This window comes from Lithobates pipiens, unplaced genomic scaffold (assembly GCF_037356315.1).
Source record: "Lithobates pipiens isolate NorthernLeopardFrog02 unplaced genomic scaffold, aLitPip1_a1.2 Scaffold_13, whole genome shotgun sequence".
NCBI classification, from domain to species: Eukaryota; Metazoa; Chordata; class Amphibia; order Anura; family Ranidae; genus Lithobates; species Lithobates pipiens.
This window is the reverse complement of record NW_027507718.1, coordinates 7,231,586-7,243,800: the sequence shown is the minus strand read 5'-3', so window position 1 is coordinate 7,243,800 and position 12,215 is coordinate 7,231,586. Positions and strand designations below refer to the sequence as shown.

The 12,215-nt window shown below is 40.8% G+C and overlaps 1 protein-coding gene across 1 annotated transcript in view; it reads right to left on the bottom strand.

Annotated features, from left to right (window-relative positions):
* Positions 1-8,994, bottom strand: part of PTCH1 (patched 1) — a 132,670-nt gene extending 123,676 nt beyond the window's left edge. The window contains exon 1 of the mRNA XM_077474807.1: positions 8,814-8,994. Within this exon, the coding sequence (XP_077330933.1) occupies positions 8,814-8,816 (3 nt within the window). The 5' untranslated portion in view covers positions 8,817-8,994. The remainder of the gene's footprint in view (positions 1-8,813) is intronic.
* Positions 8,995-12,215: the final 3,221 nt, after the last annotated feature.

Here is a 12,215-nt window from a genome sequence, read left to right as displayed (position 1 = left end):
TTTCGTAAATAACCCACATAGTGTCTAAAACTATGGGATATATACTGGAATTTTTATTTTTTTAATACTAGTAATGCCGGCGATCAGTGACTTATAGCAACTGCCAATGACATCACCAGTGCCATAACTAGAGTGATCAGTGCTAATACTATGCACTTATTATTATTCATTGTACTAATGGCACTGGGCAGGAAAGGGGTTAACATCTGGGGTAATCAAGGGGTTAAATGTGTGTCTAACAAGTATTTATGTGTGTACTGTGTGCTGCTTTTACTGGGTATGTAGTTGTTGTTATTCCCTGCTTAGCAGGGAATGAAAAACCAACTAGATCCCCTGTCACTTAACACAGCTCTGTACTGTATACACTTGCAGAGCTGTGTTCCGTGGGACTCGCCGGATGCCAGGTGGTCAATCACTGGCCGGTAACCGGTATGTGCTGTGACGAATCACAGCACAGCCTAGCAGGTGGGTGGGTGGGCGCCCCCCTACCCAGGAATGCAGAATCACATATATATACATGATTCTGTGCAGAGTGGCCACCCTGTAGCAGTAAGTCTACATGGGCCAGTTGGGAAGTGGCTAGAAAGCACAAAAATCCTCCCTAGCAGTTGGGCTGCACAAGTTAAATGCTGTTTAGGTCTAGGGGACTAGGAACAGCAGATTTACTTACCTGATTCTCCACTCCACCTCTTTTCTGGATTGTCCCTGGTGTCCTCACTTCCAGTGCATGGGTATGGGCTCTGCATTGGACTTGATGACATCAGAGGACCTGCGACTACTTGAGCATTGCGGAGAACAGGCTGCCGGGACCAGTCTTATAGCCGCGCACGAAAGATCAGATGAATTAAGCTGCTTTTTGCAGAACCCTAGACATAAATGAGCTTTTAATCTTTGCAGAGCGGGGACAGCCCCACTGCAAGGGAGCATTCTTGTTTTTGTTTTTTTACAGATTTAAACTTTAATTGAAATTCATTATCATTGCCCTATTATTATTATCATGCAGTATTTATATAACATCAACAATATAAAAGGAGACAGTATAGTTACAATACAATTCAAGACAAGCAGGTCAGACAAGCCTTGCTCTTTAGAGCTTACATCATATTACACTATGCTATTAAAGTGATTGTAAATGATCACCTTGTAAAACAACCCATTCAGTTTGAATAGAAATGAAAGGCAAAACATTTTTGTATAGATATAAAAAAAACATTATAAATACCTTTTTTTTTTTTAAAGTGATCACAGATCCTTTGTTCTCAGCTACATAAGAGCTAGGGGAGGAGAAACAGCAGCACACTGAGCTTCCCAGTGAATCGCTGTGCAGTGGGGGCATGTCAGGACAAGTCTGATCATTGGAGGAGAGCACACTGAATTCCCAGCATAGCTGGAGAACCGACTACGCTGTGCTCTCCCGCTTAGTGTGGTCAGTTTTTAATAGGAAAGCAGAGGGACTGGCATGAACACCAGGGATTTCACATAAAGGAAGCAATACAAAGAGAACAGGATACTTTCTCATCCAAGAACATGGTGCGGCATGCACGTATCAGGAATATGAAGTGTTGGGGCAACAAAAGCTTTAATGAAGGGAACTTGCCTCCCATAACGCTTCATCTTTCCAGTTGTAGAGATCTGTCATCCCCAATACTAGAGTTATGAATGATATGCTTTTAATCATCTCATGTTTGTGAGTATGTCTTTGGCTTTTTCAATAAATATTTGGTGTTGAAGGTAATGCACTAGGCGTTTGCGCTCTCCTTTTTTTTCTTTAGACTATGCTATAAGTTTACATCTTTTTTTTATCACGCTTTGTGGAGAGAATACCTACACAATGTTGTGTTTATATTATGTTTTTTTATTTTATTCCATTATATAGCATGTATACCTTGATGAGTATATATATCAATCTTCCCTATTGTGTTTGTCTTGCACTAATAGCCAAAATACTCAAACAGATTTTTATTTCATTTTATTCTATGTTGTCTATGTTGTTCTATCTTGTTCTTTAGCCCTTATAAAGTAGAATCTTTTTGTGACTGTTTTTTGTGCAAAAGAAAGATTTATTGTATTTAATAAATACTAAGTTAAGTTAAGTGCGGACCATTCAGATCCACCTGTCAGTTTTTTAGGCGGATCCGGTCCGCCCTGATCCGCTCTGCAAAATCCAGACGGATGTAAACCCTATTTTCCATCCATCTCCCAGATTGTATCGGATGAAAATGGACAGACGGTCCATAATCATCCGATCCCCCCATAGGGGATAGCGGACTCTCTGACAGGTCCATCCCTGCACAGAGTACAGAGATGGACTTGTCATCCGCCGGCTCTGCGGGGATCAACGGAGCAATCCCTGCTGAGCAAGCGGATGCTAAATACGGACAGCCCCGTGTGAAAGGGGCCTTAGAGCCGGTTCACACAGCGGGCGATGCGAGGCGACACGACTCGCCTCGCCTCGCTCTCGCAAGTCGCCCCCGTTCTGTACAATGGAACCATTCTGAGAGGAGCGACTCGAGTCGCTCCGACTCAGAAAAAAGGTTCCTGTACTACTTTTGGGCGACCTCGGGGCGACTTGCATTGACTTCTATACAGAAGTCATTTGCAAGTCGCCGCCGAGGCCGCTGCAGGTCGCGGCGAGCCAAGTCGGAGTCGCCTCGCCTGCAGTGTGAACCGGCCCTTAAGGGATTCATTTAAATTAGGGAAGTAGCTTAGGTATACTAAACTACTAAATATGAATCCTGATTGGTTGTCTTGGGTTATTGTACTGACTTGACTTCAACATTAGTAGGGTAAGGATTCAAACTTAGGCGTGAGTATTTTCATGTGATTTTGGAAATCTTTTTTGTGTGTCTTTGATTGTTTTTCAGAAGTTTTTCTAGTCTTTTCAGTATTAAGCATTTTTTGATTAATCTGATATGGACCGCCCCACCACCCCATGCCAATGTACAGCGGGATTGTACCTGTACGTGATTTTGTGTACTCTATCTGGGGCGGACACTAGGGGAGCCAATCAGCGGCTCTGACGGACGTAATGTCCGACAGGACGCGCTGACCGTTCTCAGGAGAGGCAGAACGGCGGTCTGCCTATGTAAACAAGGCCTGCTCAATAGAGCTTACAATCTTTTGAGACACAATGTGCAGGGATTGGGACAATTGTAGACACTCTGAACTGGATGGACTGGTGTCTATATTCAACCTTAATAACTATGTAACTATCTAAGCCCTTGTACACGCGGTCGGACATTCCGATGGACAATGTCCGATAGGACCGTTTTGTCGGATAATCCGACTGTGTGTGGGCTCCATAGGACTGGTTCCGTTGGAGTATCCGACGGACCAAGTTTTCCAGCTGGGCTATAAAATTTTCCGACAACATGATCCGATCGGACTTTGTCTGATCATGTGTAGAGAATTCCGATCGGACAAAGTGCCACGCATGCTCAGATCAAATTCCTTGACCAAAGCTATTGGCTACTAGCCTGAACATAGTCCCGTCCTAACAAAATAACGTCATCACGTTAAGTACGATCGGATTTTCTGACAACTTTGTCCGACTGTGTGTATGCAACAGATTCGGACAAAATCCGTCGGACAAAATCCGTCGGACAAAATCCGATGGATTTGGTTGTCGGAATGTCCGACCGTGTGTACAAGGGCTAAGATTAGTTGTTTTTTAACATTGCTCTTTGTAGCACTTTATTCTTCATACAGGTTTAAAATCATACTTTAAGTATTACAGATTTGTGCCACCAAGAGCTCTTTCTATGGTACCCAAGCAAGATCAGTTTCTATGAATGAAGCAATGAGAAATATCTAGCAGTGCTGAATGATGCAGTAAGGTTAATTCACAGCCAGGCGATGAGTGTAATAGTGTAAATTCTCTGCAGGAATGGGCTTGGCCAATGAATGTTGGATGTCGGACAGCACGGTAGAAGTATAGTCTGGGCAGGGAATGAATAAAAACCGCTGTCACTCGTCATCACGCGAACGGATAGAGCGCACATCCAAATGAGTCTGGCAAGAAACATGTTCCACTGACGATACTTGGGTCATGCGAGTCGTGATTAGTGGAGGGCACGGTCTCTTCTATGTGGTTAAGGTTCCTTTTTATTCTCCAACAAGCTAAAAACACTAGTGCCAGTGAATTCTTTCTGCTGCTTTCAGAGCTGCAACTGGAAGCTAGGACAAAACAAGTACTATCTTTATAGTTTCTCTCCCTGTGGTCCTTTTTTTTTTTTATACAGGACAGATGAATTACTGTTGGGATATAATTGGCTGTGTTTCTGTAATATTCAGAAAAAAAAGGAGGAAGAGGTGTCTTTGTAATCTTGTTCTTCTACTTGGGTGGTCAGAAGCATGCCTGCCCCCATTTGCCTCAATGAGTGTAGCATCTCCTGCCATAATGCTCTTCCTAATCGATGTGTCCCTATTTACATGTGTATTGTTAACCTTATTGTGCATGTCCTAGACATGGGCTGAACACCTGGTTCTCTGTACTTACAGCAAATCCCACAGGTTACATGTATCATTTTTTTATAAACTCATAATCAAACTTTATTTGATCAAAACTGAGATCCTTACTTATAGTTTTACAATACTACACAGAAGAACAGCAAAAAAACAAGCTTCTAGATAAGCGACCTAATAAAACAGGTTTATGGCATCCTTTATTAAAGTTGGACATATGTGTGGGGCGGATTTACTAAAACTGCAGAGTGCAAAATCTGGTGCAGTTGTGTATGGTAGCCAATCAGCTTCTAACTTCAGCTTGTTCAAATGAGCTTTGACAAAATGAATGGAAGTTGATTGGTTTCTATGCAGAGCTGTGCCAGATTTGGCATTCTCCAGTTTTAGTACCTCAACCCTTAGGTCTTTTGATCACTTTTATTCATACCTGGTTATGGCCAAATATGAGCGATCTTGTTGTCGCGCATACCTGCCAAACCATGAACGGGTAAAACAATAACCCCAGACTAGGGTAGATGGTGTTACTGATTTTTCAGTCCTACCCAAATGATATCCACTTGGGCAGCTAATAAGCAATAAAGTGTACACTTATTAAACATGTCCAGTAAATTAGATCTAAAATCATTTAGGCTGGATGGTAATGAGTTCACCTGTGCCACCTTTGAAATGTGTCCCTTAGTGTGACTTGGCGTTTTGCTCCTTTTTCACATAGGGGCATATTTTGAAATTAGTGAACATTCACCAAACATTGGGAATTAATCATTGTAATTTCAAGCCTGTAGACCAAGAGGATTCACCTGCAGAGATTGTTTTAGTGAATTACACATTTGCAGTTTTATAAATATGCCCCATAGCCTATAATGGGGTTTCCTATGTCTCACATTTGGACCACTTTGGACCAATTTTTATCTTAGTATGTCTCTTTTTGTATGCCAGACAAGACAAAAAAGGTCACATTTATAGAAAAAAAAATCCCAGCTGGTTGCTGCGGGGTAGATTTACTAAAACTGGAGCACACAAAATCTGGTGCAGCTTTACATGGCAGCCAGTCAGCTACTAACTTCAGCTTGTTCAGTTGGAATAAAACCTCAAAGCGGCTTGGTTTCTATGCACATCTGCACCAGATTTTGTACCATGCAGTTTTAGTAAATAACCCCCACTGTTACCACTTGTTTCAGACTAATATTAATGAACCCTTTTTCCTTCTTTGTGTACCTATTCACCTGCCACTGCTGCTATCCTTTTTCATGCCTTAGGTTAGTTTAAATACAATTGTGGGTAGTAGGTCCCCATTTTCAGTACAAGTTGGTCATGGACATAACAGCATTGGATATCTCACTTGATAAAAGCTAATCAGTATGCCAATAGGTGAGTGAACGTGTTATTCTTGTATTGTCAAAGTGTGGATGATTAAGCACTTAGTAGGCCAAGTAAACTAATGATCATCATCTGCCTAGGAAGCATGTACTGATAAAAGTATACAGGCTGATCAAAGTTTTAGTTGACTAGTCTTTGGCTTCAATATGCAAATTATTAAAGCACCAGAGAGCCAGGCAAATAGCATTTTCAGGATCTGAACAAAGCTACATATTTCTTACATGAAAGTTTTCTTTATAGGAATTATAAATCATTATAACAGGTTGTATTGCAAGTCAAGAATATATGAACATGAACTTGCTGTATAGAGTGGGTACATATCATAATAATTCCATCACAAGCAATCCATCTATAGGAGGGTGCAGTTATAAAGATGGTGCAATATGCTTGGAATACATCCAAAGGTTGGTTACCTATTGATGTAATTTGATTAGTGGTCATTCCTATCTATATATAATATTATTAGAGTTCCTTACTAGGCCATCAAATAACTCATATAACTGAATGCTGCATCCTTTTGTATCAGTAAAAGGCTGGTTGAACCTTTCCAGCATACCCAACCTTTTATTCTAAAAATATTTTTTTTTCAATAGACACTAGATTCTGATGGATAAGTATGGGGAAGTAAAATGAGTTCCTAAGACAGTGATTCTCAACCAGGGTTCCTCCAAAGGTTGCTAGGGGTTCCTTCAGCATTGGGCCATTTCTGCCTCTCAGATAAGTTCCCACTCACACCATTGATCTTTTTAGCTATCTGTTAAGCAGTAACCATTGACCGCAAGTGTAATGACCATTCTTCCCACTGACCATCACTCTATTGTATCATGAGTTGTAGATTTCAAATTTTTAGCAGGGGTTCCCCAAGACCGGAGAACTATTTCAAGGGTTCCTCTGTGTTGAAAAGGTTGAGAAAGGCTGTCCTAAGATAATGCCTAAAATGCAAACATCACATACAAATCTATACAAAAATGGTTTCAAACCATAAGAATTGACATTATTTATAATGTTATTATTACATAAATGATTATATTGTAGAATGTATTATTTTTCTATAAACATCAGAGTCCTAGTCTGCCACCGAATAAACTGAACTTGGACTATGTTTATACAGCATATCGTAAAAAAGGTATAGACAATGTTTTTAAGAAGCAGATCTCTGCTGTACAGTATACTAACTTCACAACTAGCCTACCAGGTAAGCAAGTTGTCTGCCCACAAGTCTTAACATGCTCTGCTAGCCAAACATGTAAGCCAAGGCTTGAAAATGCCTACACTTTGTACCGGCTAAAGTTACCTTTAGCCAAACACTGAAGCTTTATGTATATATTCTTTACTGGAAACTTTTTCGGAGCTGCTTATTTTCATAGTTTAAAGATCCCATTCAGCAGTTTTTGTTCTGAAGGGTGATCCCAGACACCTGCAGTCCCTTCCTGAGCTTTCCTACAATGACAAAGTAAATACACAGATGTAATTTGCCAGCCAACGCTGCAGGGGTGAAGGATCAGCATACAGTGACAAGCAAGCTGAAGTTCATCAGCTGAGGCTCCTGGCAGAAGACCTTCCACCAGTCTGTTTTCTGGCACTAGGTTTGCTCTGGCTTCCCTGATGCAGTTCTAGGAGACACGATCCCCTTGGATCTCACATTTATTACACATATAAGCGTGAGAAGTGAATAGGAAGTAAAACAATTCCACTTCATTGTATGTCTTTCTTTCATACGGCTAATCCGGTTTACACATCACGCCTACATAGTTCAATAGGACTTTATACACTTGGGCAGAGGCAAGAGAGTATAAAAGGTATAATGTGTGTGTCTGTGTGTGGGTGTAATAAAGATGAAATCACTGAGAATGGGACATGTTCAACTGCCAATCATCTGCCTGTCACTGCTGTCATTGGGGACTTTGAAAGAGGATCTGATTTCAAGGTTGTGTCCCACAATACCTTGTCCTGTCCAAATACATTATCACATTCTAGACATCTGCGGTGTTACTGTAGGAGCCCCAAACCAACACTGAATACACCTCCAACATAACCGATTTATCATATATAGACATTGCAATCATTAACGGAGCACATGTAAACAAACTGAAAGGCTTATGATGAATATATATGAAAAACACTTCTATAAAAGAGACACATATAACAACATAAAACTGAAACGCTTATGTTATTGTAAATATAAAAAAATAAAAATAAAATAGATCTATGTGCTCTGATTACATAAAAGGAAGTTATCCTATTGCAGACTAGACAAACACAAGGCTTTTTAAGGGAAATTTAGTAAAACTGGAGCAGATGTGAACAGTAACCAATCAGCTTCTAGCTTCGGCTGATTCAGTTAAGCTTTGAAAATGAAAGACAGAAGCTGATTGGTTGCCATGCACAGCTGATGCAGATTCCAGCTGCTTCAGTATTAGTAAATTCCCTTTGAAACGAGAGATAGAGATTATGTAATATCCCTTTCTGTATATATATATATATATATATATATATATATATATATAAAATATAAAAAGGAATATTACATGATATAATAGGGATATATATATATATATATATATATATATATATATATATATATATTGTGTATACTACATGTTCCCTCTCATTTAAAGGGGAATTTGTTAAAAATTATAATGTATTTTATTATATATATATATATATATATATATATATATATATATATATATATATATATATATATACTGTATATAGGCACGATCACATTTTTGGCCATGCATTACGCCACTATTCCCCATTGATCCTGTATCCACACAACTTTGTCCATTCTCTGCCAACTCTCCCCTGCCCTCTCTTTGCTCCAACATCTAAGCCCAGCAGCAGTAGCAATATCATAACACAAGCTGTGCCATTTGCCAAGATCTCACATCACAGAGCCACCTTTTTTTTCCAGTCCCAGCCTAATCTGGACTGTATCTGAGCATGCAATGCAGCATCATTTTACTTACCATCGGGCCCCTTCTCTCATGTGCTAAGCCCCGGTAAAATTTGAAGGCAAGATGATATTATTTTTTCCCTGTATCCTTAGGAAAGGGGGGGGGGGGGACCCTGGTGCTACTCCGCTCTTTGAAATCACATCAGTTCCCTGCCATCAGGAACTGAGAGTGTAATAATCCTTCTGGTTTGCAGGCATTCTGCAGAGTGCTGGAAGGTCTCACAATTACATGACTGTTTCTATTAAGCAGCTCCATCGTCTTCCATGTGGGTGGTCTGGCTCTAAATAGGCAGGACCTGTCAGGGTCACGTGACTGGTAAAGAGAAAAAAAAGGCAAAAGAAACACTACAATAAACTCTACAAGGGACAGCCAAGTAAACTCTTTTAACATGTTATTTGCCTTAGCTCAGGGTAAACATAGTCAATAGCTTATAAGCGGTGTGTTCGTAGCTTCCTTTTATTCTTGTCGTTTTATTTTCTGTAGAAGGGAATCGTAAGAAAACAGAAACTTTCAGCTCATGACAGCAGGCTATTAAAATAGGGATTACAACAGGGAAACGAGTTACGAATATAAAAAAAAAGAAAAACTTTTAAACATATACAGGCATAGTAGGGGTCTAGTCCTAAAAAACTCAGTTTGCGAATGTCTCAACATACGTGCAAGCGTAAGAAATAATTCCTGTAATGCTTGTAATATGTGTCGAATGTAACAGCCCCCAATATTCAGTCCTAAGAGAAAAATAGCTAACATTCGACCATAAGAATTAATAAGCTAAGAATATTTGACCAGCAGGGGAAACAATATGAGAGAGACTTCTGTACTGTGTGCAGTCAATGGAGATTTCTGTGCAAACAGCCGAACGAAAGGTTGTTGAGCCAAAGAAATCTCCAACTGCTTTGTGAAGCAAAACATTTAGCAGTGGTATTATTACTACTGTTAAATGCGACAGTTTCCTTCTGGTTGTTAGGGAGTCAGCACCCGCTGGCATCCAAGCAACCAGTGACTTATCCCCACCGGACACATTCAGCTGCCAGCCTGAAATTCCCGACAGGGGAATGTAAACAAACAACAGGGATAGCATAAATAAAACAAGGACCCCCCCCCAAAAAAAATTGATAACAGGCCTTTTAAGTCTGGTATGGATTTTATGGGGAACTCCATGACAAAATTGACATAGGAACCCCCCAAAGTCAAAATCAAACTCTTGGAGTTTAGTATGGATTTAAAGGGGGAACCTCACACAGAAACAAGAAAACAAAGGTGTGAGGTCCTACTTCAAACGCCATACCAGACTCGAAGACTATTGTACATGTTGAACACTCAATGACAGCCTCTTGCCCTTTGGAAGGGACATGGAAGTGTCCAGGTTTAATTGAGCTACTTACATATCATTGAAGCAAGAGTGGAAACTAAAGCACTTGAAATACAATCAAACATAGGAAGATGGTAGAATTTCCATGAGGAAAGGGTCCTAGTGGTACTGGCACCCACCACAGTGCTGATCAAGATATCAGTACATACCACTGAACCAACTTGCAACCCAAACAGATATTATATAATTAAGAGACAAGCAAGCCCAGGCTCCCAATAATTACTTCATATTTCTATGCAATGCAGAGTTTGAAACATTTGCAAACGAGAGAAGGGCATCAGCATTGTTACTTGACTTATCAGTTTGCACTAAAGTCAATGCCTCATTCACCTGAGGCATATTAATGGGGCATTGAATGCAGGCAGTGTGAGTTTAGGGACATATACCTGCACCTACACAGATATCATGTTGGGAGCAGTGGCCATGTCCATTCAGCGACTGTGTACCAATTGACATCAACATGACTGCCTGCATAAGGATGCATGGAACACCTGTGCATCCCTTATGGGGGTAAAGACAGCCCTCACATGCGGTACACCCCATTGATGATATTGAAATGCTCTGTGTGAACGAGACCTAAGACCACACTAAAAAGAGGGTGTTTGCATGGGGTCAGGGCATGGTGGAGATGACTATAAGGGGTTGGGGGGGGGGGGATAAGGGGTGAGGGTAAATCAAGGTAGTGTGGATAGGATTATAAGGGGTGAGCGAAGCTCAGGGCAGGGTGGAGAGGAGTATAAGGGATGAGGGGATGAGGGAGAATAAAGGTAGGGTGTATAAGAACAGGAAGGATCAGGGTAGGGAGGAGAGGAGTATAAGGGGTGAAGGGGCATAAGGGAAGGATGGAGAGAATTATAAGGAATGAGGGGGGCTACGGTAGGGTAGAGAGGAGTAAAGGAGTGAGGGGGATAAGGGTAGGGTAGATAGGAGTATAAGAGGTAAGGGGGGGACAGGGTAGGGAGAAGAGGAGTATAATGAATGAGGGGGATCAGGGTAGGGTGGGGAGGAATACAGGGGTGAGAGGTCCAGTGTGGGGTGGAAAGAAAAAAGTTTAATAAAATGAAGAAAACAATGCAGAATGGGGTGGGTGGTGAACTCATGCCTCCTGGTAGTGTAAACCGCTACCACACCAAATCCAACTGACCAGGAAGATGAGATTATCACAGCCCAGCCAGCAATGTCCCCTCTGGGGTCCCATAGCTTATTACTTATTACACACCTCCAAAACAACCACTGCCTTCCCAAAGAAGCTGATGGTAAAGATGATGGACTGGCCAAGCATGTCTCCAGACCTAAACCCTATCGAGCATCTGTGGGGCATCCTCAAATGGAAGGTGGAGGAGCGTAAGGTCTCTAACATCCCTCAGCTCTGTGATGTCATCATGGAGGAGTGGAAGAGGACTCCAGTGGCAACTTGTGAATCTCTGGTGACCTTCATGCCTAAGAGGGTTAAGGCAGTGCTGGAAAATAATGGTGGCCACACAAAATATTGACACTTTGGGCCCAATTTGGACATTTTCACTTAGGGGTGTACTCACTTTTGTTGTCAGAGGATTAGACATTAATGGCTGTGTGTTGAGTTATTTTGAGGCGACAGCAAATGTACACTGTTATACAAGCTGTATAACAAAAGATATAATAAAATATTTACAAAAATGTGAGGGGTGTACTCACTTTTGTAAGATTCTATATATATATATATATATATATATATATATATATATATATATATTTTTTTTTTTTTTTAAGTAGAGGAAAGCCGCAGTCTTCAATTAGTGCAGTGCGATCTGGTCGACCCACTGAGCAAAATATAAGAAAAAGTCCAGAGGATCGCTGCACTTAAAATTTCTAGTGCAGCAATCCTCTGGATGTTTTATATATATATATATATATATATATATATATATATATAAAACACAAGTCTGGATGTTTAGGGGCTTTTCCTCTGCTGCTCAGAGGACAAACTATTTTACAACACAGCCATATAGATGTGTCTGTACCTTGGAGATGGTGTCCTAGGATTTTCTGGCATTCTGTTTGGC